This window comes from Salvia miltiorrhiza, chromosome 8, assembly GCF_028751815.1.
Source record: "Salvia miltiorrhiza cultivar Shanhuang (shh) chromosome 8, IMPLAD_Smil_shh, whole genome shotgun sequence".
In the NCBI taxonomy this organism is placed as follows: domain Eukaryota; kingdom Viridiplantae; phylum Streptophyta; class Magnoliopsida; order Lamiales; family Lamiaceae; genus Salvia; species Salvia miltiorrhiza.
In genome coordinates, this window is record NC_080394.1 from 52,381,395 (window position 1) to 52,403,378 (window position 21,984).

The 21,984-nt window shown below is 38.5% G+C and overlaps 2 protein-coding genes and 1 pseudogene across 2 annotated transcripts; 1 reads left to right on the top strand and 2 right to left on the bottom strand.

Annotated features, from left to right (window-relative positions):
• Nucleotides 1–865: 865 nt before the first annotated feature.
• On the bottom strand, nucleotides 866–2,291 carry LOC130999012 (protein ENHANCED DISEASE RESISTANCE 2-like). Its single transcript, XM_057924474.1, has 4 exons — nucleotides 2,128–2,291; nucleotides 1,596–1,697; nucleotides 1,410–1,460; nucleotides 866–1,108 (listed from the first exon to the last, which is right to left on the bottom strand). The coding sequence occupies exons 1-4, from the start codon at nucleotides 2,269–2,271 to the stop codon at nucleotides 971–973; spliced, it is 435 nt and encodes a 144-aa protein (XP_057780457.1). The 5' UTR covers nucleotides 2,272–2,291; the 3' UTR covers nucleotides 866–970.
• Nucleotides 2,292–9,945: 7,654 nt separating this feature from the next.
• On the top strand, nucleotides 9,946–11,598 carry LOC130999013 (protein DUF642 L-GALACTONO-1,4-LACTONE-RESPONSIVE GENE 2-like; annotated as a pseudogene).
• Nucleotides 11,599–18,301: 6,703 nt separating this feature from the next.
• Nucleotides 18,302–19,608, bottom strand: LOC130999014 (pentatricopeptide repeat-containing protein At1g80150, mitochondrial-like). Its single transcript, XM_057924477.1, has one exon. The coding sequence runs from the start codon at nucleotides 19,532–19,534 to the stop codon at nucleotides 18,308–18,310; it is 1,227 nt and encodes a 408-aa protein (XP_057780460.1). The 5' UTR covers nucleotides 19,535–19,608; the 3' UTR covers nucleotides 18,302–18,307.
• Between the last annotated feature and the right edge of the window lie 2,376 nt (nucleotides 19,609–21,984).

A 21,984-nucleotide genomic window follows, 5' to 3' on the forward strand; every position in this document is an offset into this window, starting at 1 on the left:
CTCTAAACAAAGCATATCGATTCAATATTCGCATTGTTTTAGCCATTATATCACTTGCCCAGATTCTAATATGCAATTTGGGGAAACCTCATTTGGATTTTGGGGCTTATTATATTACATTTTTTGGATGGATTTTATTTCTGGGATTTTGTGTTGCATTTGATTGATTTCGTTTGTTTCTCGAGATGGGATTTGATTAATTTGATCCACGATCAAAAAAATTTGGTTTTGTTGTGGGTGTCTGAGATAGGTGAATGCATTTGTGTTAATGGGCAAAAATGCCCTATCCCTTATGTGTTTTTTGAAAAATGCCTTCTCTTATCATAGAAAGTATTCTATGCCCTAAATATGTGAAGTGCCTAATTTACCCTTTGATGTTGATGTGTTTGCTTGGTTTTTTGTCAAAGTCTTACACATTTGACCGATTTGACAGCCATCAGTCATAAAAGTCAACGATTTGACAGTTATCGGTCAAGAGTACATGTGTCCGGCCGGCCGGACACATGTTTCACTACAAGAAAAATGCTAATAGACAACATGCGAAGCATGTCATCTATTTGAAAATCGCATGTCATCTATGTAGGTGTAGTCTATTAGGGGCGCTAATAGACAACGAGCATGCACATGTCGTCTATTAGCTGATAGACGACATGCGCATGCGCGTTGTCTATCAGCTGATAGACAACACGCATGCGCATGTCGTCTATCAGTTAATAGACAACGGGAACATGCATGTTGTCTATTCGTTGATTTTTTTAATTTTTTATTTTAATTCTACAGTTATACTTAAATTTCCTATTTTTTCAAATAAATATTTTATTAAATCCAAAAATTCATAATAAATAATTTAAAATATATACACGAATAATAAAAAGGTCATTCATTAATTTCAAATATTCTTTATCATCCTACATTGAAAAAGTATCTATCATACAATCATCCTACATCAAATCCAATAAAATATTGTTGATCATAAAAATGCCTCTTCTCGTTTCCTTTTGGTTTCAGTCACTTTAGCTGCTTGTTTCTCTTGCTTCTCCTGCCACTTCTTTGTTTGATTCGTCTGATCACTTAAGAAATATTCTCCACTTTCCAGTAGCAAATCAACCTGACATTACTCAAATGGCAAAATTAATGAATGAAATCAATCTTGCAAACTTCCATGTGCCAAAAAAAAAAGGAATGCACATATACATATACATATACACGTGCAAGATCAAAAGACAAAATAATGATCATATCTCACAAACAATAATATTGCTGCAGTCCTAGCCTTAGAAGTCCAATCAACAGACATGTTAACATCATGACAACACATGATATATACTGAGATATATATCTCAATAGTTTAAGAGATGAAGTCAACAAAGGAATTGCTCAAAACAAGATAGAAAAATCCATTAACTCACCTGTATGTTCACAATAAAAAAGAACTCGGGACCCCCCTTAGCAGCATATTTTTGCACGGTAAAAATAGTTTCATTTTCATCTACACAAACCAATAGCAATAGTGATTCGAGGCAAATTCTGAAGAGGTGACTGAATGTCTATAATTTATATTTTATAAAAGGCAAAGTGCAAAAAGTAACACTGACCTGAACTATGCCCCCGGGACGGCCACCAAGATCATCTTCTCTCTTGTCAGATCTCAACCAGTCAGCACCAACCATTTCCATCAATGTGCCTTTCGCTTTAATCTGGGTAGACAAAACATATCAATGAATCGTACACAGATGGAGTATTTCACCACTGCGGTATTCACAAATCAAAAAAGAAAAGCCAAAGCAAAAACAAAACATTTGGGCCTTGTTAGCACTAATAGTTTCAACATCAGCAACTGCAACTGCATTGTATCATGATTCATATTGCAATAATCCAATATGTCTCTAAAAAGAAAGGATAAAACTAAGCAATCACCATCAACCATCAAAATACAAAGAAAACAAAAAAGATGTAAACATCTACATCTTAACGCAATATTCCACCAATCATTATGATTTGCCATGTATAAGCAACTATTAATTATTATCTGAGATATTAAAGTAATTTTATAAATTAAAATACCACTTACTGGAGCTAAAGTAAGGTAGTTATACTGTAAATTCAAATGCTAGAAAGGGAAACTACCTTTTTTCTGTCATCCAAATAAGTCTTTCCACGAATAAGATATGTTGATGGATCTGTTGCTGTCCAACTACATAGCAAATTACAGGTTGGATCCTTCGGAAGAGTGTATCCATATTTGCACGATAGACTGTCTTCCCTTGCCATAGACTGTCTTCCCTTTCATCACTCAGAAAATCAAGTGGTATTCTCTGTTCAGTATGAGTTCAGAAACAAAAGTACAGCATCAGAGGGTGTATCGGCGACATATGAAAGAAGCAGCACAAAAAATTAAAGCAAGAGTTGGATTGTAAATTGATACTCACCTAAGCAAAAACTACAAGATTTATCTCATTTACAGCACATCTACTATATATTTATATTTATATATATCCGTGGCTGAACTTGTACCTAATGCTGCTTCGATCATGCCGCAGGGTCTGCTGGAGCTTCTCCATCCCTTGATAACTACAGTAGTTTCCTGCTCCCGGAGGCAGGAAGGTGACGCTCTGCGCGAGGGTCTGCTGGAGCTTCTCCATCCCTTGCGACAGGGCGTCCTCGGCCTGCATACACGAGTGCTTCAAGTTATCAACATCGGCGGTTTGCTGGTCGGTGAGTGGCTGCAGCTGAGGCATAACCACCTGCCACCAAAACCATGTATTATTAAAAGTGCAAGAGGTTGGGTGTAAAGCATGTGTTAGAAACAAAAGTACAGTACTACGTTTAACACAATTCGCTTAATAACATCAATTGTCTGCCCTTGCATCGCCTCCATAAACCATCTTCTATCCTCCTCACTAAATCCAAAATTATACCAATTAAAGCACACATTTTGAATCAACCAACTAAGCATATGAATTCAACTGACAAACATTTGCTCACAACAAAATGAGAACCAAACTAAAATGGAAAAAATGAGCAATTGGATTAAGAAATTGGGGAAATAATAGCGAATGGCTGCCGAATCGGCAGTTGGGACCAACCTTTGTCGATGAGACAATCGGAAACAATAGCGAATGGCTGCCGAAACGGTAGGAGAAGAGGCGGCGTCGCGGCGGTTTGTGATGGGAGGACTGGGCACGACCCTTGCCTCCGTCGGGTGCGCGTGAGTGAGGATGTGAGATGTGGAGCAGGGGACGGCGCTGGCGTCGCCAATTTCAGAGACGGCGACAGCCGGCCTCGCCGGAACTATTCGCAGCGGAGATCCACGGGGAAAGAGAGAAGGGCGAGCTCCATTCGCCAGCAGACGAGCTCTGTTGTGAACGGGAATTGAGAGAGAAAGACACTCCGGTGCACGGCGTCGACTTTGCCGGAGTTTCAGAGCCGCGTAGGGCGGCGATGCCGCCGGAAGTTGTAGCAGGGCGGCGACGATTTGGGCAGAGGAAGAGCTAGGGCACGATTCAGATGAAGGAGAAAAATTGGGGCTTTTCATCTTCGCCTTTTCCAGAGGATTTGAGGAAGAGCTAGGGCACGATTCAGATGAAAGAGATGGTCGACGGCTGCGGCGCCGGATTCCTCGCCGGAAACATATCGAGAGAGATGAGGAGCTCTCAGCGTAAGGAGAGAGAGAGATGTGTTTGGGGGTTTCAGCCGAGGAGTGAGAACGAGAGATGGGGAATTCTCTCTTATTTTTAATTAAAAGACACGACATGCATAACCACGTCGTCTATCACATTAAAGACGACACGCGAAGTATTATGTCGTGTATGAACATTATAGACGACGTGATTGAAGCGTGTTGTCTAAGAGTCTAAGACCGCAATAAATAGACGACACACTTTAGCTATACGTCATCTATTTACATAATAGACAACATGTTTCGAAGCATGTCGTCTATATTGTGTAGTCTATGACCATAATTCTTGTAGTGTTTTCACCGGCCGGACACTTGATTTTATCGGTCAGACACCGGCCGGACACATAAAATCATGTGTCCGGCCGGTGAAAACATGTGTCCGGCCGGCCGGACACATGATCTAGCCACCGGCCGGACACATATACTCTTGACCGATAACTGTCAAATCGTTGACTTTTATGACCGATGGCTGTCAAATCGGTCAAATGTGTAAGACTTTCACAAAAAACCAAGCAAACCTATCAAATCAAAGGGTACTTAAAGAATAGGGCATTGAATGCTTTGTATAATAAGAGAGGGCATTTTTACAAAAAAGATAAGGAAGTGGGCACTTTAAATTTTTGCTCTTATTATTTTCCTATCCAAACTATAGTTTATTTTACAATGTTAAATGATCGAGTAATTTCTTTTGGCACTTTATTTTTCAAACTCTGTGATCTTAATTTGGGTTCTTAATATCCTAGAAAAAAGAAATTCATATTGCGCATAAATATGATTTCATTGAATAATAAGTATTATTTAATTAATATTATAGCTAAATACAATTAAAATAATATTTTTAAAGAAAAAATGTTGGATCTAAACAACCAACGTACTTTCATCACTTCGCGCGAGGCTACAGTTTAGGTAATTACATTTTTTTTTCTTAATAAAACGTTCTTTACCTTTAATTTTAAATTATCACATGTAATTTTATTATCATTTAATCAAACTAAATTTATTTTCCTTGAATATTATAGGATTGCATACTTTCAAAATCACAAATACTATAAATAGCAGTCAACTAAAAATTGCCATAAAATATTTCTAATATATTAATTCACTCATGTATCTAAAGTGCTTTATACATGAAATCGACAAATTAATTCACATAATTTATAAATTAAAAGACAATAAAATACAAATTATAGGGCAAATACCGAAATTGGAAGAGTAATGCAATTTACCCTATGATTGGTACACGCAAACAATAAATAGCTTTGGTTAAATTCCTGCTAGCTAGCAAGGTGATAAAGACCAAAATACCCTTGGACTTTAAACATTATAAATAACCTTGGAAGTATCTCACAGAAGCCTCTCTCTAAAAATAGTCATAATTGTGAGTGAGGGAGAACAAAAATGAAGATAGTGCTACTGCTACTCTCAGCAGCTTTCCGCATCGCGTTATCATCAACAACTCATGACGGTAATAAGCTTTCCAAATTTAATTACTACTATTTTTCACGCTTTTTACGTACTAATTTTTTCACTAGATTAGTGCATTCTATTACGTTCGTTATCTCGTCGAATAAATGCTTCCGAAAAAGAAAAAAGAAAAAAAAAACTGAGGAGAAATTTGTAGTTACTTTTTTTTGAGAGAAAAAATTTGTAGTTACTTGAATGTATTGCGTTGTTGTTCGTTTGGGTTGTTGAAAAATTAAATAAAGAAAAATCGAGATCAGTATATCTAGTGCGAGGAGTTTATTAAAGAGTGTTGGAATATAAAAAAAACTTGATTTTTTTTTAAGTGAAGATATTTGTATTAGAAATATCTAGAATCAAGATATTTTAAGAAGAAAAAGAAAGAAAGAAAAATATAGAGAATTCTAGAAAAAGTGACTAAGTGAAGATATTTTGTAATAGTAAAATAAGTATAAAAATCTAGATAGAAATCAAGAGAATTCTAGAATTCTCACTTAACTACTATATATGTGGAGGTTGTATCAATTGAGTAATGAAGTAAAGAAGGAAGTGAATTGAAGAAAGATTGTGTTAGCAAACTCCAATCCTCCCACTCAAATTCTTAAGCACACACACGTCCACAACCAATTTCTCCAAATTTCCTCCTACCAATTAAATAAATTCTCCATTATATATCTTATATTCCAACAAAGTGGTATCCGAGCCATAAAATCCTACCTGTGGAATGGCCAACCTACAATCGTTTCAAGTCCCCATGCTCTAACAAGAGCAACTTCGATAATTGGAGCATCAAGATGAAGGCACTATTGGGAGCCCACGACGTTTGGGAAATCGTGGAGAACGGCTACGAGGAGCCGCAGGACAAGGCCGCACTATCCCAACAACAAAAGGATAGATTGCGAGACGCGAGAAAGAGAGACAAGAAGGCTCTCTGTCTGATTTATCAAGCGCTAGGGGACGATGATTTCGAGAAAATCTCGAATGCAAGTACCGCCAAAGAAGCGTGGGAGAAGCTCCAGAACGCGTGCAAAGGAGCGGAGCAAGTAAAAAAGGTACGACTTCAAACTTTAAGAGGAGAGTTTGAGTCATTACATATGAAAGAGTCCGAATCAATTTCGGATTATTTTCAAGAGTTTTGGCGGTGTCTAATCAAATGAAAAGAAATGGTGAAAAATTGGAGGATGTTAGAATTATGGAGAAAATATTGCGGTCACTAACCCCAAAGTTTGAGCACATTGTGGTGACGATCGAAGAAACTAAAAATTTGGAGGAGATGACAATCGATCTCTTGTTGGGGTCGTTGCAAGCATACGAGGAGAAGCAAAAGAAGAAGCAAGAAATTTCAGAGCAACTTTTAAAGTTGCAAGTAAGCCCGAAAGAGAAAGAAGAAGGTCCGAGCAATGGCCATGGACAGTTCGGGAGAGGACGTGGCCAAGGACAAGATCGAGCCAGAGGCCGAGGCCGTGGACGTAGACGTGGACGAGGACGAGGAGGCTTCGTCAACAATGGTGAAAGAAATGAGTTTACAAGTGGTCGGGGGAGGAGCAACCCGCAGTCGAGGTACGATAAATCTTCAATAAAGTGCTATAGTTGCCATAAATTTGGGCACTATGCTTCTGAGTGCAGAAGTGAAAAAGTAAGGATTGAAGAAAGGCCCAATTATGCCGAGAACACGAGCGAAGCAAATGGTAGTGTGCTTCTGGCATATAAAGGAGAAGCTGGAAGAGATGACACGTGGTACCTCGACACCGGTGCAAACAATCACATGTGCGGGAAGAGAAACATGTTCGTGGAGCTCGATGAGTCGGTAAGTGGCAACGTCTCCTTTGGTGATGAATCAAAATTCCAGTTAAAGGAAAAGGGAAAATTTTAATTCGCTTGAAGAATGGAAATCATGAATTTATTTCCAACGTTTATTACGTGCCCAATATGAAAAATAATATCTTGAGTTTGGGACAACTCTTAGAGAAAGGTTATGATATTCATATGAGAGATTATAACCTTTCAATAAGAGATGGCAAAAATAATCTTATTGCCAAGGTGCCAATGTCTAAAAATAGAATGTTCTTATTGAATATTCGAAATGACATGGCAAAATGCCTCAAAGCGTGTTACCAAGATAAGTCTTGGTTGTGGCATCTTCGGTTTGGGCACTTGAACTTTGGTGGATTGGAGTTGTTGTCAAAGAAGGAGATGGTGAGAGGACTACCATCCATCAAGCATCCCGATCAACTCTGCGAAGGTTGTCTACTCGGGAAGCAGTTCAGAAAGCCATTCCCAAAGGAGTCAAGCTCAAGAGCTCAAAAGCCACTGGAGTTAATTCACGCTGATGTGTGCGGGCCAATAAATCCAAGCTCCCTGGGTAAAAATAATTATTTTCTGCTCTTCATTGATGATTTTTCTAGAAAAACGTGGGTATATTTCTTGAAGCAGAAGTCGGAAGTATTTGATGCATTCAAGAAGTTCAAAGCTGTCGTCGAGAAGGAGAGTGGACGACAAATCAAGGCCCTGAGGTCCGATCGAGGTGGAGAATTCACGTCAAAGGAGTTTCTAGAATTTTGCGAAGCAAATGGAATTCGGCGGCCCCTGACAGTTCCGAGATCCCCCCAACAAAATGGAGTGGCGGAAAGAAAAAATAGAACAATCATGGAGATGGCGAGGAGCATGCTAAAGACGAAGAATCTGCCTAAAGAGTTTTGGGCCGAAGCAGTGGCGTGCGCGGTGTACCTATCCAACCGATCGCCGACAAGGAGCGTGTGGGGAATGACTCCACAAGAAGCCTGGAGCGGGAGAAAGCCAGGAATTTCTCACCTAAAGGTATTTGGGAGCAAAGCCTACGTGCATGTACCAGATGAGAGAAGGAAGAAGCTCGATGACAAAAGTGAAGCATTCATATTTATCGGGTACGACCCTAACTCTAAAGGCTATAAGTTATATAATCCAAATACCAAGAAAACAGTGATAAGTCGAGACGTGGAGTTCGACGAAGAAGGAGTCTGGGATTTCAGCTCCAACGGTGACTTCACCTACATCCCACAGTTAGAAGAACAAAGAGCAGAAGAGCAAGTTGGAGAAGTCCAACAAGAGCCAGTGACTCCACCAGCTTCACCAGTGCCAGTCACTGAAGACTCGCCACCATCTTTCTTAAATGAAAGAGCCACACCACGAGCAAGGAGTTTGGGCGAGATATATGAAGATACTGAAAGGTTAGAAGATCTTACCTTGTTTTGCCTATCTGCTGATTATGAACCTAAAGCAGCAAATAGTGAAAATTGGCGAGTTGCAATGGACGAAGAGATCAAAGCTATAAACAAGAATGATACGTGTGAGCTCGTGACACTACCAGAAAGGCACAAGGCCATTGGAGTCAAGTGGGTGCATAAGGTTAAGAAGAATTCCAAAGGTGAAGTTGAAAGATATAAAGCAAGGCACGTCGTGAAAGGATTTCGCCAAATTCAGAAGTTTGCTCGGAATGAAAAATCAAGTTTAAGGGGGAGTGTTGGAATATAAAAATAAACTTGATTTTTTTTTAAGTGAAGATATTTGTATTAGAAATATCTAGAATCAAGATATTTTAAGAAGAAAAAGAAAGAAAGAAAATATAGAGAATTCTAGAAAAAGTGACTAAGTGAAGATATTTTGTAATAGTAAAATAAGTATAAAAATCTAGATAGAAATCAAGAGAATTCTAGAATTCTCACTTAACTACTATATATATGTGGAGGTTGTATCAATTGAGTAATGAAGTAAAGAAGGAAGTGAATTGAAGAAAGATTGTGTTAGCAAACTCCAATCCTCCCACTCAAATTCTTAAGCACACACACGTCCACAACCAATTTCTCCAAATTTCCTCCTACCAATTAAATAAATTCTCCATTATATATTCTTATATTCCAACAAAGAGGTCGTGTACGAAGAACGATGATATATATTGAGATAATATAGTTTCTGAAATTGAAAAAAATATAATTATATATATATATATATATATATATTTTAAATATAATTATTTTAAATTTCTAGATTATAAAGATCTATATGACTTTATTGAATAAATTTGTGATCACGAGCTAGTTTGAATCCTATAAGGTTAATGTTTTTTTTTTTAATCTATCATGTTTTACATATATAGAATTTATAATATGTTCATAATTCGTAATTTATTTTTATACTAATAGATTTGCTACCAGCGCATTATTTTGTTTCTTCATCTGGTCAGGAGAGGACATATATATAGCGTTTTCTTTGAGACAATATAATAAAAAAGTTCAAGTCCATGTGCATAGTTTGGTATGGAAATGAATTTAATGTGATGAAATCTAAATTAACATCGCATGCATAATAAATGCAATTGTGCATGCAGTTGCTTTATGGAGCAATTGATTATTTTTAATACGGTAGATATATAGGCCGCGTAAAATAGTAACCTGTCGAGAAATTCTTTTTTATTAGTGTTAATTAAGTTCCTCAAAAAAAAAAAAAAAAAAAAAAAAATTAAGGTGATAGTAGCAACTATCGAGGATTATCCTAAAAATAGTATTATTTGGGCAAAATATGTTTAGATTAAAAAAATCAATTTTTTTTATGCGAATAACATCATTGCTATAATTTATCATAATAGCATTTTGCCAGCACAAAGTGAAGGAGACCATTGATACTTTGATTTTTATGGAGTATTTATTACTAGTAGTTGTGGATAGTTAAAAAATTAATTGTTGATAAATGTGTGTCAGTACATTTTCATTTTTATTTAGACAATAATTATAATATTATATGGTTAATGTACTATTGTCTACAATATATATACGATGTCTGACAGCCTTTCCTAAACAGATGAAGCATGTATGTCACGCAACCTCTAATCTCCTCATTGTTTTTAACTAGTAATCTTTGTTACCCTTACATCTCAACATCACAATTTTTCTCTTTTACTAAATTAGAGATTGTTCGACATAACACGTGGGCACAGTGACAACGTGACATTAATTACAGATCGAGATTTATAGATCCAAACCATTAGAACATGCACAAATCTATAAGAACATGCTCGCAATATTTTCTAAGTTGGAGGATTGAGATTCGCAAATTATTCCTTTTTCGCTTAAAAACTATTCCTTCAAAGAAAAAATTAAAAAAATATTTAATGTATTTTGAAAAAGAATGATGAGAAATTTTGAAGATTTATTTTAGGGCAAATACCAAACGGAAACTTCGAGTATGGGCCAAAAGCGTGGCAAATGAAAGGGACGAAAGTGACGGACCCTCATTCCATCCCATTTTGGGAAACCAGCGGCTACGTGGAATACATAAAATCGACGCGCTGCTGGTGGTGCCGGAGGGGGCCTCGGCCGTGCGGCTGGGCAACGCGGCCACCATCAAGACGAAGGTGAAGGTGGCCAAAGGAATGTTCTACGCCATCTCATTCAGTGCATCAAGAACATGTGCACAAGAGCAGAAGCTGAGGGTCTCAGTTTCACCAGACAGTGAGACCAAAGATTGGGGAATCTGGCCCATCCAAACAGTGTATAGCTGTGACGGATGGGATTCCTATTCTTGGGGATTTGCGGCCAAGTCCAATGAGATGGAGGTTATGATACACAATCCCGGTGTGGAGAAGGATCCCGCTTGTGGCCCACTTATCGCACTCAAGGCCTTGCCCAAACCTCTTAGACAAAAAGGCAACTTGTTGAGAAACGGCAACTTCGAAGAGGGTCCATACATCTTCCCCAACAGCAGCTGGGGTGTCCTAATCCCTCCCACCCTGAAAGACGCCAACTCCCCCCTGCCCTGCTGGATGATCGAGTCCCTCAAGTACATCGATTCCGACCACTTCCGCGTGCCCCAGGGCAAACGGGCGGTGGAGCTCGTCGCCGGAAGGGAAAGCGCCATCGCGCAGCTAGTCAGAACCACGCCGGGGAAAACCTACGACCTGCTGTTCTCGATAGGCGACGCCAAGAATTCATGCGAGGGGTCGATGATGGTGCAGGGAGAGAGATTATGCAAGTTCCTTATGAATCTAAGGGAATCGGAGGGTTCAAACGTGCTAAGCTTAGGTTTAATAAGGCCGTCTCGTCTCGCACTAGGGTTAGGTTTTTGAGTGCGTACTATCACATGAAGAGTGATAATTCGGGTGCATTGTGCGGCCCGGTTGTTGATGATTTGAGGTTGGTTAGTGTGCGTAATCCGGATCGGGTTTAGGGTGATGATTAATTATACTATGTGTTTCTTTAATTTGAGATGCATGAGGCCGATCGAGTTCGAGTTATTTTTTACGTGTAAACTATGAGATGTTTAAGCTTTTGTATTAGTTCATGTTTTTTTATCATTGATGTTTAATTAGTGGTTCGCGATCAAATTTGATCACGTGAGTTTTTAAATATTACGTACGTGGGCTTATACTCGTCATCAATGTAGAGAAACATCAGAATGAGATTCAGTATACCATACTTTATGTCCTACTTTGTGTCTCACTTTCAATTTTGTTTAATTTCTTATGTGTATTTTTTTAATTTTAATTTTATATGCTTTAGTTTAATTTGGTGATTATTAACTACAACTTATTCCATCAATTTAAGGTATATAATTATTTTTTATCATTTAATTTCGCTTTTATTAGTGAATAATAGGTTGATAAATTCAAAGTCATGATATATACTTTTTAAAAAAATTAATTTTTTGAAATAAAACTTCAATATAATTCATAGTATTATAATAAATTTTATTTTTATAAAAAATATTTTTAAAATAATAGATATAAGCATGAGACATAGTGATACACATGAAATTGTGAAACACTGAATCTCATCTCAGAAAAATCATCACATAATTTAATTTGTTCGGATTCGTCCCTTGGATAATTGAGGTCCGGTGCCAAATATATATTTGACTTTTTCATGAACTATATACATAATATAGGAAAGGATTCAAATAATAATATTTTTATTGTAAGAACTGAAGTAATTCATACATTTAGTGTATATATAAATCTCAATTGAACCAATTCCTACCTGTATCTATATGTTCTAATTATATAACAATATTGACTAATTATTTGTTATGTTCTAATTATATAGTAACAATATTGACTAATTGTTATATATCTATGTGCATCAAACTCGAACAGACCTCCTAAATAGATAAATTAAACGTGTATATAATATGTCTAGAATTTTGAGAATCGTGATCATTGTTTGTGTATCATTGTTGGTGTATCTTCAATCTCAAATTTTTTAGCTTTCTGTGGGTTATCGTAACATATTTTGGTGGTTTTTAGTTTAGTTTTGATTGGTGTAAAATATATAATTAGTTTATACTCCCTCAATCCAAAAAGTATATAACCTTGGAGTTGATACATGTTTTAATAAAATGATTGATCGATGCATTTTTAATGAATAAATGGTAGAAATAAGTTTTTGAAGTTTAAATTATCATTAACAATTGAGTGTGAGCCATGTTTTCATTATATAAAGGGTGTTTGTTATGTTGAATTATAAGGGTAAAGCGTGAGGTCCATGTCCTAAAAACAGAGATATACTTTTTGTGGATATTGAATAAGACAATTGTGTTGTACTTTTCATGAACAAACGAAGTACTTATGCTTATAGAGTAATTCAACAACAACTTTTGTTAAAAAAGTTTAGCATAATTAGAAAAGTCTAAATATATAAAAATATTTTATAATAATTAGAAAATTTTTAAAAAAAATGATGAAAAAAATCTAGAAAATCAGAAAAAGTTCACGTGGATTGATGTCTAGAATGAAATTAAAATGTTGAAAGCTAATCACATTCGCACGTAAAATTTATTGTTGAACGATCAATTGACCACCCGTTGCCGTTAGTATAAATAGGTCTGATGCTAATTTTAAAAGTTTTTACCATGAAATTATGAAATACTTAGAACATAAATACAAGACGTACACATTAACCTATAACTTTGTTTAGCTTAGAAAATTACATTAATGCATTTTATACATACTTTGAAAATTAATCTTAATAAATTGCATATAAGATATATTATTTAATATTTTACCTCAAATCCAATATTTAATTACTTTGTCGTTGCTCAAAAATAATAAGTTTAAGGTATGAGGGTTAGACAATTTTCGATTTTATTTTATCTTCTCCAATAAAATATTTATTTCTTAAATTTTTTATTTTCAAAGTTTGTATTCTTGATACTATTTCATTGGAAAGAATTTGTATTGCACATCCTATACTAACTTATGAGGACTATAGAAGACAATCGATTTTGAATTGCTGAAAAATTAATATTGCCGATTTTGAATTACTGAAAAATACTGACTATTTCAATGCATGCATATACAAATTATAGTGAAGAAAATGAATGTTCAACACTTACTTCTTTTTAGCAAGAAAGAATTAAGTAAAAAAATATTTAATTTTCTTTTTGTAAAAAAAAGGAAATTAGAAAATGGTCTAATAAGCAATATTTTCATTTTTAGACTATGCGCTCCTATATTCAAACAATTTGGTTTTTGATCCCGGCAAGATGAATGATGGACAAGAGAGAATAGCTAGGGTCCATCAGTCGTTTCTTGCAACAAACGAAGATCTGCTTTTTGATCCCGGCATTGGCATTGACAATTTGGATTTGAGGACAAATCCTCTTCAAGAAGAGGAGAATGATGCAGCCCAGAGCAGAGCTCCGAGTGCAGCCCAGAGCAGCGGACAGAGCAGAGCGGAGCGGAATTGCCAGAGCAGAGGGGAATTTCCAGAGCAGAGGAGCGGAATTGCCAGAGCAGAGAATTCCCAGAGCAGCGGAGCGGAATTGCCAGAGCAGAGGGGAATTGCCAGAGCAGAGAATTCCCAGAGCAGAGGAGCGGACTTTTCAGAGCAGAGAAACTGTCCCACCAGAGCAGAGCGCATTTGCCAGAGCAGAGGAATCGTCCCGCCAGAGCAGAGCGCTTTGTCAGAGCAGAGGAACCGTCCCGCCAGAGTAGAGCGCATTTCCAGAGCAGATGGATTTCTCGCTAGGGTTATTTTGACTTACTGAACAAGTTCCTTTTGTTTCCAAGTTTTAGTTGTTTCCTTGTTTTTAATTTTCCTTTGTTTCTACGTTATTTCCTTCATTAGATTAGGGTTTAATTTGCCTATATATAAGGCTTGTGCGTGAGAACATAAAGATAACTTTTAACATATATTTTATCAATCAAATTTGTGAGATTATTCTCTCTTGAGGACTTCGAGTTCTTCCTGAATTTTGCCCAAGCAAATTCAATTTATCGACGTAACGGCGAGTTCATCATCCCTCGTCGCGTGTCATTCAGCGTCCTCGAGTTGCTGCACCGATCACATCGTTGGGGTCTAGAGATCCGTTCTCTAGGAAACTTCGTAGATTAGATCAGGGGTTTTGGGATATCCACACTTTATCTTTACTTTATTTCTCGTTTCAAGTCTTTCGCGCGTATTTATTTGTTCATTCCGGTGAAGTTCAAGAGGTTACCGGCGAATACCACATCATCTGGTTCATATCATCTGATACCTCATATCAACAAGCATGAGCACCAAACACACACACTTGACATGTTTTTGCGAGGCATGCACATGTCACCAGAGGGGGGAGTAGGGTGTACACCCACAACCAGCATTCACTCGGGAGGGAGCGAAGGAGTGCTAATCGATGTTTAGCATGTTGTTCCAATAACCGTAAGCCACGAAAGTTGGTTGCACCCCCCGGGTCTTCCATGCTCCGTGCAGGGTGTTCTCTTAACCGTAAGCCACGGAAGTTGGTTGCACCCCCCGGGTCTTCCATGCTCCGTGTAGGGTGTTTCCAATAACCGTAAGCCACGAAAGTTGGTTGCACCCCCCGGGTCTTCCATGCTCCGTGCAGGGTGTTCTCTTAACCGTAAGCCACGAAAGTTGGTTGCACCCCCGGGTCTTCCATGCTCCGTGCAGGGTGTTCCAATAACCGTAAGCCACGAAAGTTGGTTGCACCCCCCCGGGTCTTCCATGCTCCGTGCAGGGTGTTCTCTTAACCGTAAGCCACGAAAGTTGGTTGCACCCCCCGGGTCTTCCATGCTCCGTGCAGGGTGTTCCAATAATCGTAAGCCGTGAAAGTTGGTCGCACCCCCCGCGTCTTCCATGCTCCGTGCAGAGGGTTACTGTTCAATCGTAAGCCGCGAAAGTTGGTTGCACCCCCCGGATCTTCCATGCTACACGCAGAATGTTCCAGCCGACAAGGAGGGAAGCAGCAAAGGAATGCACACAAAGGAGGGAAGCAACAAATGAATGCATACAAAGGAGGGAAGCAGCAGAGGAATGCTCTGCCACCGTCCGTGACCCAAATGCTCTACCACCGTCCGTGACCCCAATGCTCTGCCACCGTCCGTGACCCCAATGCTCTGCCGCCGTCCGTGATTCCTATGCTCTGCCGCCGTCCGTGATTTCAATGCTCTGCCGGGATTTCAATCCTCTATCGGGATTTCAATGCCCCGCCGGGATTTCAATGCTCTGCCGGGATTTCAATCCTCTATCGGGATTTCAATGCTCTGCCGGGATTTCAATCCTCTACCGGGATTTCAATGCTCTGCCGGGATTTCAATCCTCTGCCGGGATTTCAATCATCTGCTCGCTGGTTTTCTTACACGCGGATTATCTATTGGTCTTCTCACGCGCTGGATTTCTTACGCGCTCAACAACAGGGTATATTGTTCAGATTCGACAAATATTTATGACGGGTTTTCTCACATGATCAGAGTATCATATTTCTCAACTTCGACATGGGTCTTCCTATGTTATTCGGGTATTCTTGCAACGGTCTTCTGATTCATCCAACACAAAGCATTTATATTGTTTATCTATGCAAAGTATTCAATATGGGGTATTCTCAGCGCTTGTCTTCTTATGCGCCCAAAGAAATGGAAATCATTTATCTTTGTCAACATTCAACAAACAAGAAGGAAATCTAACTTGGAACTACAATTCCAAACTCAAGGGGAAAAATGCTTATCTTTGCTTTCTTACAGTATTAAAACTCTTATGTCTTCATGATTTGCAGGGATTAAGGAAAACAGCACAGCGCTGGCTTTAACAACATTTCGCTGGCTGAACACGAAGAATACCCGGTTCAACCAGACTAGGGGGGAGTAGCTGATGAGGACGAAAATATGCACCAGCGCTGTGCTAAACATAACGGGAATATTTCTAGTTATGATTATTATTATCATTATTGTTATTGTGGTTATTTCTGATATTTGATACAGGATTGCCCTGACTCTCGGCTTGGCTCAGCTCGGCTCCGCTTTCCAACTCTGATAGCTCAATTTCAAGATGTAGATTAGAATAACGGGGCTTGGGCTTGATTCATTGGGCTAATGGGCTTTAGGGGTCTAATGGGCCCAAGGGCCTTAAGTTTATGTTCATGCTTATAAATAGGGCCTTGATGCATAGATTAGGGGGAGATAGTCATTATTTCTTATCCTACAACTTGTAAAGTGTAAAATACTCTCTCAATTATAGTGGAAAACCCCCAACACCCCCGTGGACGTAGGTCTTCTCGACCGAACCACGTAAATCCGGTGTCGTTTACTGCTTTTATTTACCGTTTTATTTCTCGTATCACCAAAGTTGCATTTAAGGATTTCAGGTCAGCCTGTCAAATATGTTTGTGCCTCACAGTTATTCCTCGTTGTCAATTTACGGACTATGTCACAAATATTAACACAAAACAAACGAAGTGAGCTTCTTTAGTAAGCTAAATTAGAGGTTTGTTAAACAAGAACCCAAACATGAGTTCAATCATGTTAAGCTTGCCAAGTGTGCATTAGAATTCAACAGGGAACATCAGCAAAAGGGAGTTCCTCAAAGCAACCGGAGGCACTAATACAACTTAGCTTGTAAGACTAGTGCGGTTACTATATTTCAGAGATTTAACGTATATGAATAGGATGTGAAAACAAAACAAAAAGCACCCTGTTTTGTCCTCCCTCATGCTCACTCTGGCAACCCACTCTAACTCGTTCCTACATATTCTTCTAAACTAACATGCAACAAACAACTGAATTAAACAATTAGTCTAGCCCTTCAATTTACCAACTGTTGGAGCTTCAACATAATCAATGGGGAGTCACCTGCTGCATCCGGCAATCAGCTCAAAACCTGAAGACAACATAATTTACAATATTGGACTATTGGTTTTGCACTACAGAATCGTGACAAAGCCATTAAAGTAATTGAGTTAAACTTACGACTTAGTGAATGCGTCCTCTTAGAGCTTTCACATCACTAATAACTCATTCGGGCAGAACCAGAATCGGACTGAAGAAATTACATGCAGTCACCAAAGGTAGTATCTCAAAGGCAAGGCTCCAATCGACCTTGCTCTGCAACCAATCAATCAAATTATCTCAAAGGCAAGGCTCCAATCGACCTTACACAAGCAGGTAGCACCTCCTTATGCCATCATAAAGTGTAGACCAACATAACTAAACAATCTATCATAGAATCTTAACACCAATTCCTTCCTTATGAACATAGAACTAACATAGAACTGAAAACAACAAAAGGACTAAAAGGAATTGATATGCTTAAAGAACGTCCAACTCATCACAGCAAAAAGTTTCTAGTCTAGAACTCAAGATGCTTTCACAATTCACGTAAAATTGGAAACGCGTTTGACAAAACAGAGCATAACCCAACAATCTAAACCCCTTTCATTCTTATCAGTCACGATCAACATTATTCATACAAAATAAAAAAATGAGAATCGAACCGATAACCAGGTAAAAGGTCGAGGAAAAACACATTTAATGTACAAATAGGGATTGGAGTTACCCATGCCAAGTCCGGAAAGCTCCACCTCACTGTGTTGCTGCATATACCTCTAGATAACACATGACCTCAAATAAATTAAAACACAATTCATAACAGATGTCGAATCCGAATAAGCAGATACAGACACCAAGAAATCTATACCTTTGTAATGTAATTGAGTTAAACTTACGACTTAGTGAATCCGTCCTCTTAGAGCTTTCACATCACTAATAACTCATTCGGGCAGAACCAGAATCGGACTGAAGAAATTACATGCAGTCACCAAAGGTAGTATCTCAAAGGCAAGGCTCCAATCGACCTTGCTCTGCAACCAATCAATCAAATTACCTCCCTATGAGACGGTTGACCCGTCCAATAAATTAGTTCATTTTCTTCATACTAAGGATTTCATGAATTCAATTTGAGCCGAATTAAAAGGAGGTTTCCTTTTCAAAGCAAGACTATAGATATGCCTTGCCTTATCAATCTTCTCAAGTTTTCCATCTCTGACCAGGCCATCGATCAGCTTGTTGATGGTGTCCACACTAGGATACCAGTTATTCTCCATACTTTGTTTACACATGTTGTATGCCATGTCGATTTCTCTTGCTTCACAGAAATAATGGATCAAGGTTTGGTAAATTTTTTGGTTTGGCTTGTAGCCCTCACTCCTAAAAGCATAATACACATACATAGCCATTTTTAGATTTCCCATTTTGCAGAAACATTTGATCACCAAATTATATGTGATCTCATCAGGAAACTCAGGAGATTTCTTCAATCTCCGCATGTAATCCAACAACTTATTAGCATGCCATGTACGCCCCTTATTCACCAAGTATTGAATCCTCACATTGAAGGTCGCAATATTGGGAAGACAACCTTTTAATACCATCCGGCTCCACAATCCATTCGCAATCTCTGGCCAGTTCGACTTGTAAGAGGCCTCTATAAGCAAGGTGTATGTAAAAACATCAGGAGCTAGTCCCCATTTTCCCATCCCAGCCATGACAAGAAACGCCTTATCCAGTATACCCATTTCACATAAACCCTTGATAACAATATTAAAAGAATATGCATCTAGCACAATTCCAAATCTAGCAGGAACATCATTTAGAAACCAATTAATCGCCTGTAAATCCCGAGATTCAGTCAATACCTTCAAAGCAGCATTGAATAACTTAACAGTCCTCACACAACCATACAAATGCATGTCACAAAACGTATTGACAACATGCTTAGTCATTCTAGCCCTCTCATACAACATAATTATTCGTATAATGAACCCTTCCCGACGACCCTGTGGCAGAGTCTGCTGATGCTCAAGCAAATTCTCGATATAATCAAGCCGGCCCGCCCCAGCTAACCTAGAGACTGTGTCCTCAAAGACAAATCGGTTCTCAACAACAAGCTTAATTGTGGCATTGGCCTTAAATAAATTGAACAGTTTCTCAGGGTCCCTTTCCTTCTTTAGCTTAACCAATGCAGGCTCATCTACTGAACTAGGTTTTCCAGCACTACTGCTGGCGGAGATAACTTTATTAACGGATGAAGAAACAGCTGCGATGACCAGATTACGATGTACGGCGCCAAACCTGCGAATCAGTCGCAGAGTGAGCATGTTCTAGAAAAGCCCTAATTTTCATGCATACCCACCGGCCAAAATCATAGATTTTATCAATAAATCTCCGCAAAATGCATTGAGCAAAAATTTAAAGTGCCCGCTTCCTTATCTTTTTTTGTAAAAATGCCCTCTCTTATTATACAAAGCATTCCATGCCCTATTCTTTAAGTACCCTTTGATTTGATAGGTTTGCTTGGTTTTTTGTGAAAGTCTTACACATTTGACCGATTTGACAGCCATCGGTCATAAAAGTCAACGATTTGACAGTTATCGGTCAAGAGTATATGTGTCCGGCCGGTGGCTAGATCATGTGTCCGGCCGGCCGGACACATGTTTTCACCGGCCGGACACTTGATTTTATCGGTCGGACACATGTCCGACCGATAAAATCATGTGTCCGACCGGCTAGATCATGTGTCCCCCGGACACAAAATCAAGTGTCCGGCCGGTGAAAACATGTGTCCGGCCGGCCGGACACATGATCTAGCCACCGGCCGGACACATATACTCTTGACCGATAACTATCAAATCGTTGACTTTTATGACCGATGGCTGTCAAATCGGTCAAATGTGTAAGACTTTCACAAAAAACCAAGCAAACACATCAACATCAAAGGGTAAATTAGGCACTTCACATATTTAGGGCATAGAATGCTTTCTATGATAAGAGAGGGCATTTTTCAAAAAACACATAAGGGATAGGGCATTTTTGCCCATTAACACAAATGCATTCACCTATCTCAGACACCCACAACAAAACCAAAATTTTTTGATCGTGGATCAAATTAATCAAATCCCATCTCGAGAAACAAACGAAATCAATCAAATGCAGCACAAAATCCCAGAAATAAAATCCAACCAAAAAATGTAATATAATAAGCCCCAAAATCCAAATGAGGTTTCCCCAAATTGCATATTAGAATCTAGGCAAGTGATATAATAGCTAAAACAATGCGAATATTGAATCGATATGCTTTGTTTAGAGATTGGAACGGATAAATCAGATAATCAAGATAGAGGAAGAGATGGGTTATATACATATATTTGTATGTATATGTTAGTTTGGGTGAGTGGAGAGGGTTTTGAGTCCATGAGAATTTTAGGTTAGGGGTTTTGGGTTCAGTTTTTCCAGAACTGAGGTCTTACTGATCTGATGCACGCGGTTGCACGATAAGTTTTTTTCCTTGCTGATGTGGCCAAATACTATTGGCTTTCTTGTAGCGCCGCATTCGGCTGGGAATGGAATTGACTATGCTCTCTAGCACTCAGCATCAGTCAACGTGGCTAGATCATGTGTCAGGCCGATTTGACAGCCATCGGTCATAAAAGTCAACGATTTGACAGTTATCGGTCAAGAGTATATGTGTCCGGCCGGTGGCTAGATCATGTGTCAGGCCGGCCGGACACATGTTTTCACCGGCCGGACACTTGATTTTATCGGTCGGACACATGTCCGACCGATAAAATCATGTGTCCGACCGGCTAGATCATGTGTCCCCCGGACACAAAATCAAGTGTCCGGCCGGTGAAAACATGTGTCCGGCCGGCCGGACACATGATCTAGCCACCGGCCGGACACATATACTCTTGACCGATAACTATCAAATCGTTGACTTTTATGACCGATGGCTGTCAAATCGGTCAAATGTGTAAGACTTTCACAAAAAACCAAGCAAACACATCAACATCAAAGGGTAAATTAGGCACTTCACATATTTAGGGCATAGAATGCTTTCAGAGAGGGCATTTTTCAAAAAACACATAAGGGATAGGGCATTTTTGATATATGTAGATAGTTATTTCAGTGAGAAATGGTTCAAGCTTATTCTATCTAAGGGGACACTTATTTTGGAGAATTAGGTTTGCTAGATAAAAATAGTAAGGTTAATTCCTTATTTAGTTTGATGGATTGCAAATTTGGAATATCCAAAGATCCTTGATTATTTTTATACTTCAAATTAATTTTGCTTGATTCTTATCTCATGAAAATAATGGGATTAAAGATATTCTATTTTTGAGAGTAGAAATATTTTTCCTCAAAAAAAAAAAAAAGAATAAAAATACTCAATCTTATTACTATATATAATCAATCATGCAAACTTTGGATAAAATTGTAAGGTTTAGCAACTCCGAGTGAAGCTTGGGATAGATTCAGAGCCACATTTAAGGCTTCACGGACGAGAAAAAAATCCTTTTGCGATGGTTATTCTTTATTTGGTTTTAAGCTTTTAAATTTTGTCTCCATTTAATGCATAAAAACACTGTGCACAAGATTTAGCGGTAAAAAGGGAATTTCGTGTCACGAAAGAGATCAACCACGTTGATTGATGCTGAGTGCTAGAGAGCATAGTCAATTCCATTCCCAGCCGAATGCGGCGCTACAAGAAAGCCAATAGTATTTGGCCACATCAGCACGGAAAAAAACTTATCGTCCAACCGCGTGCATC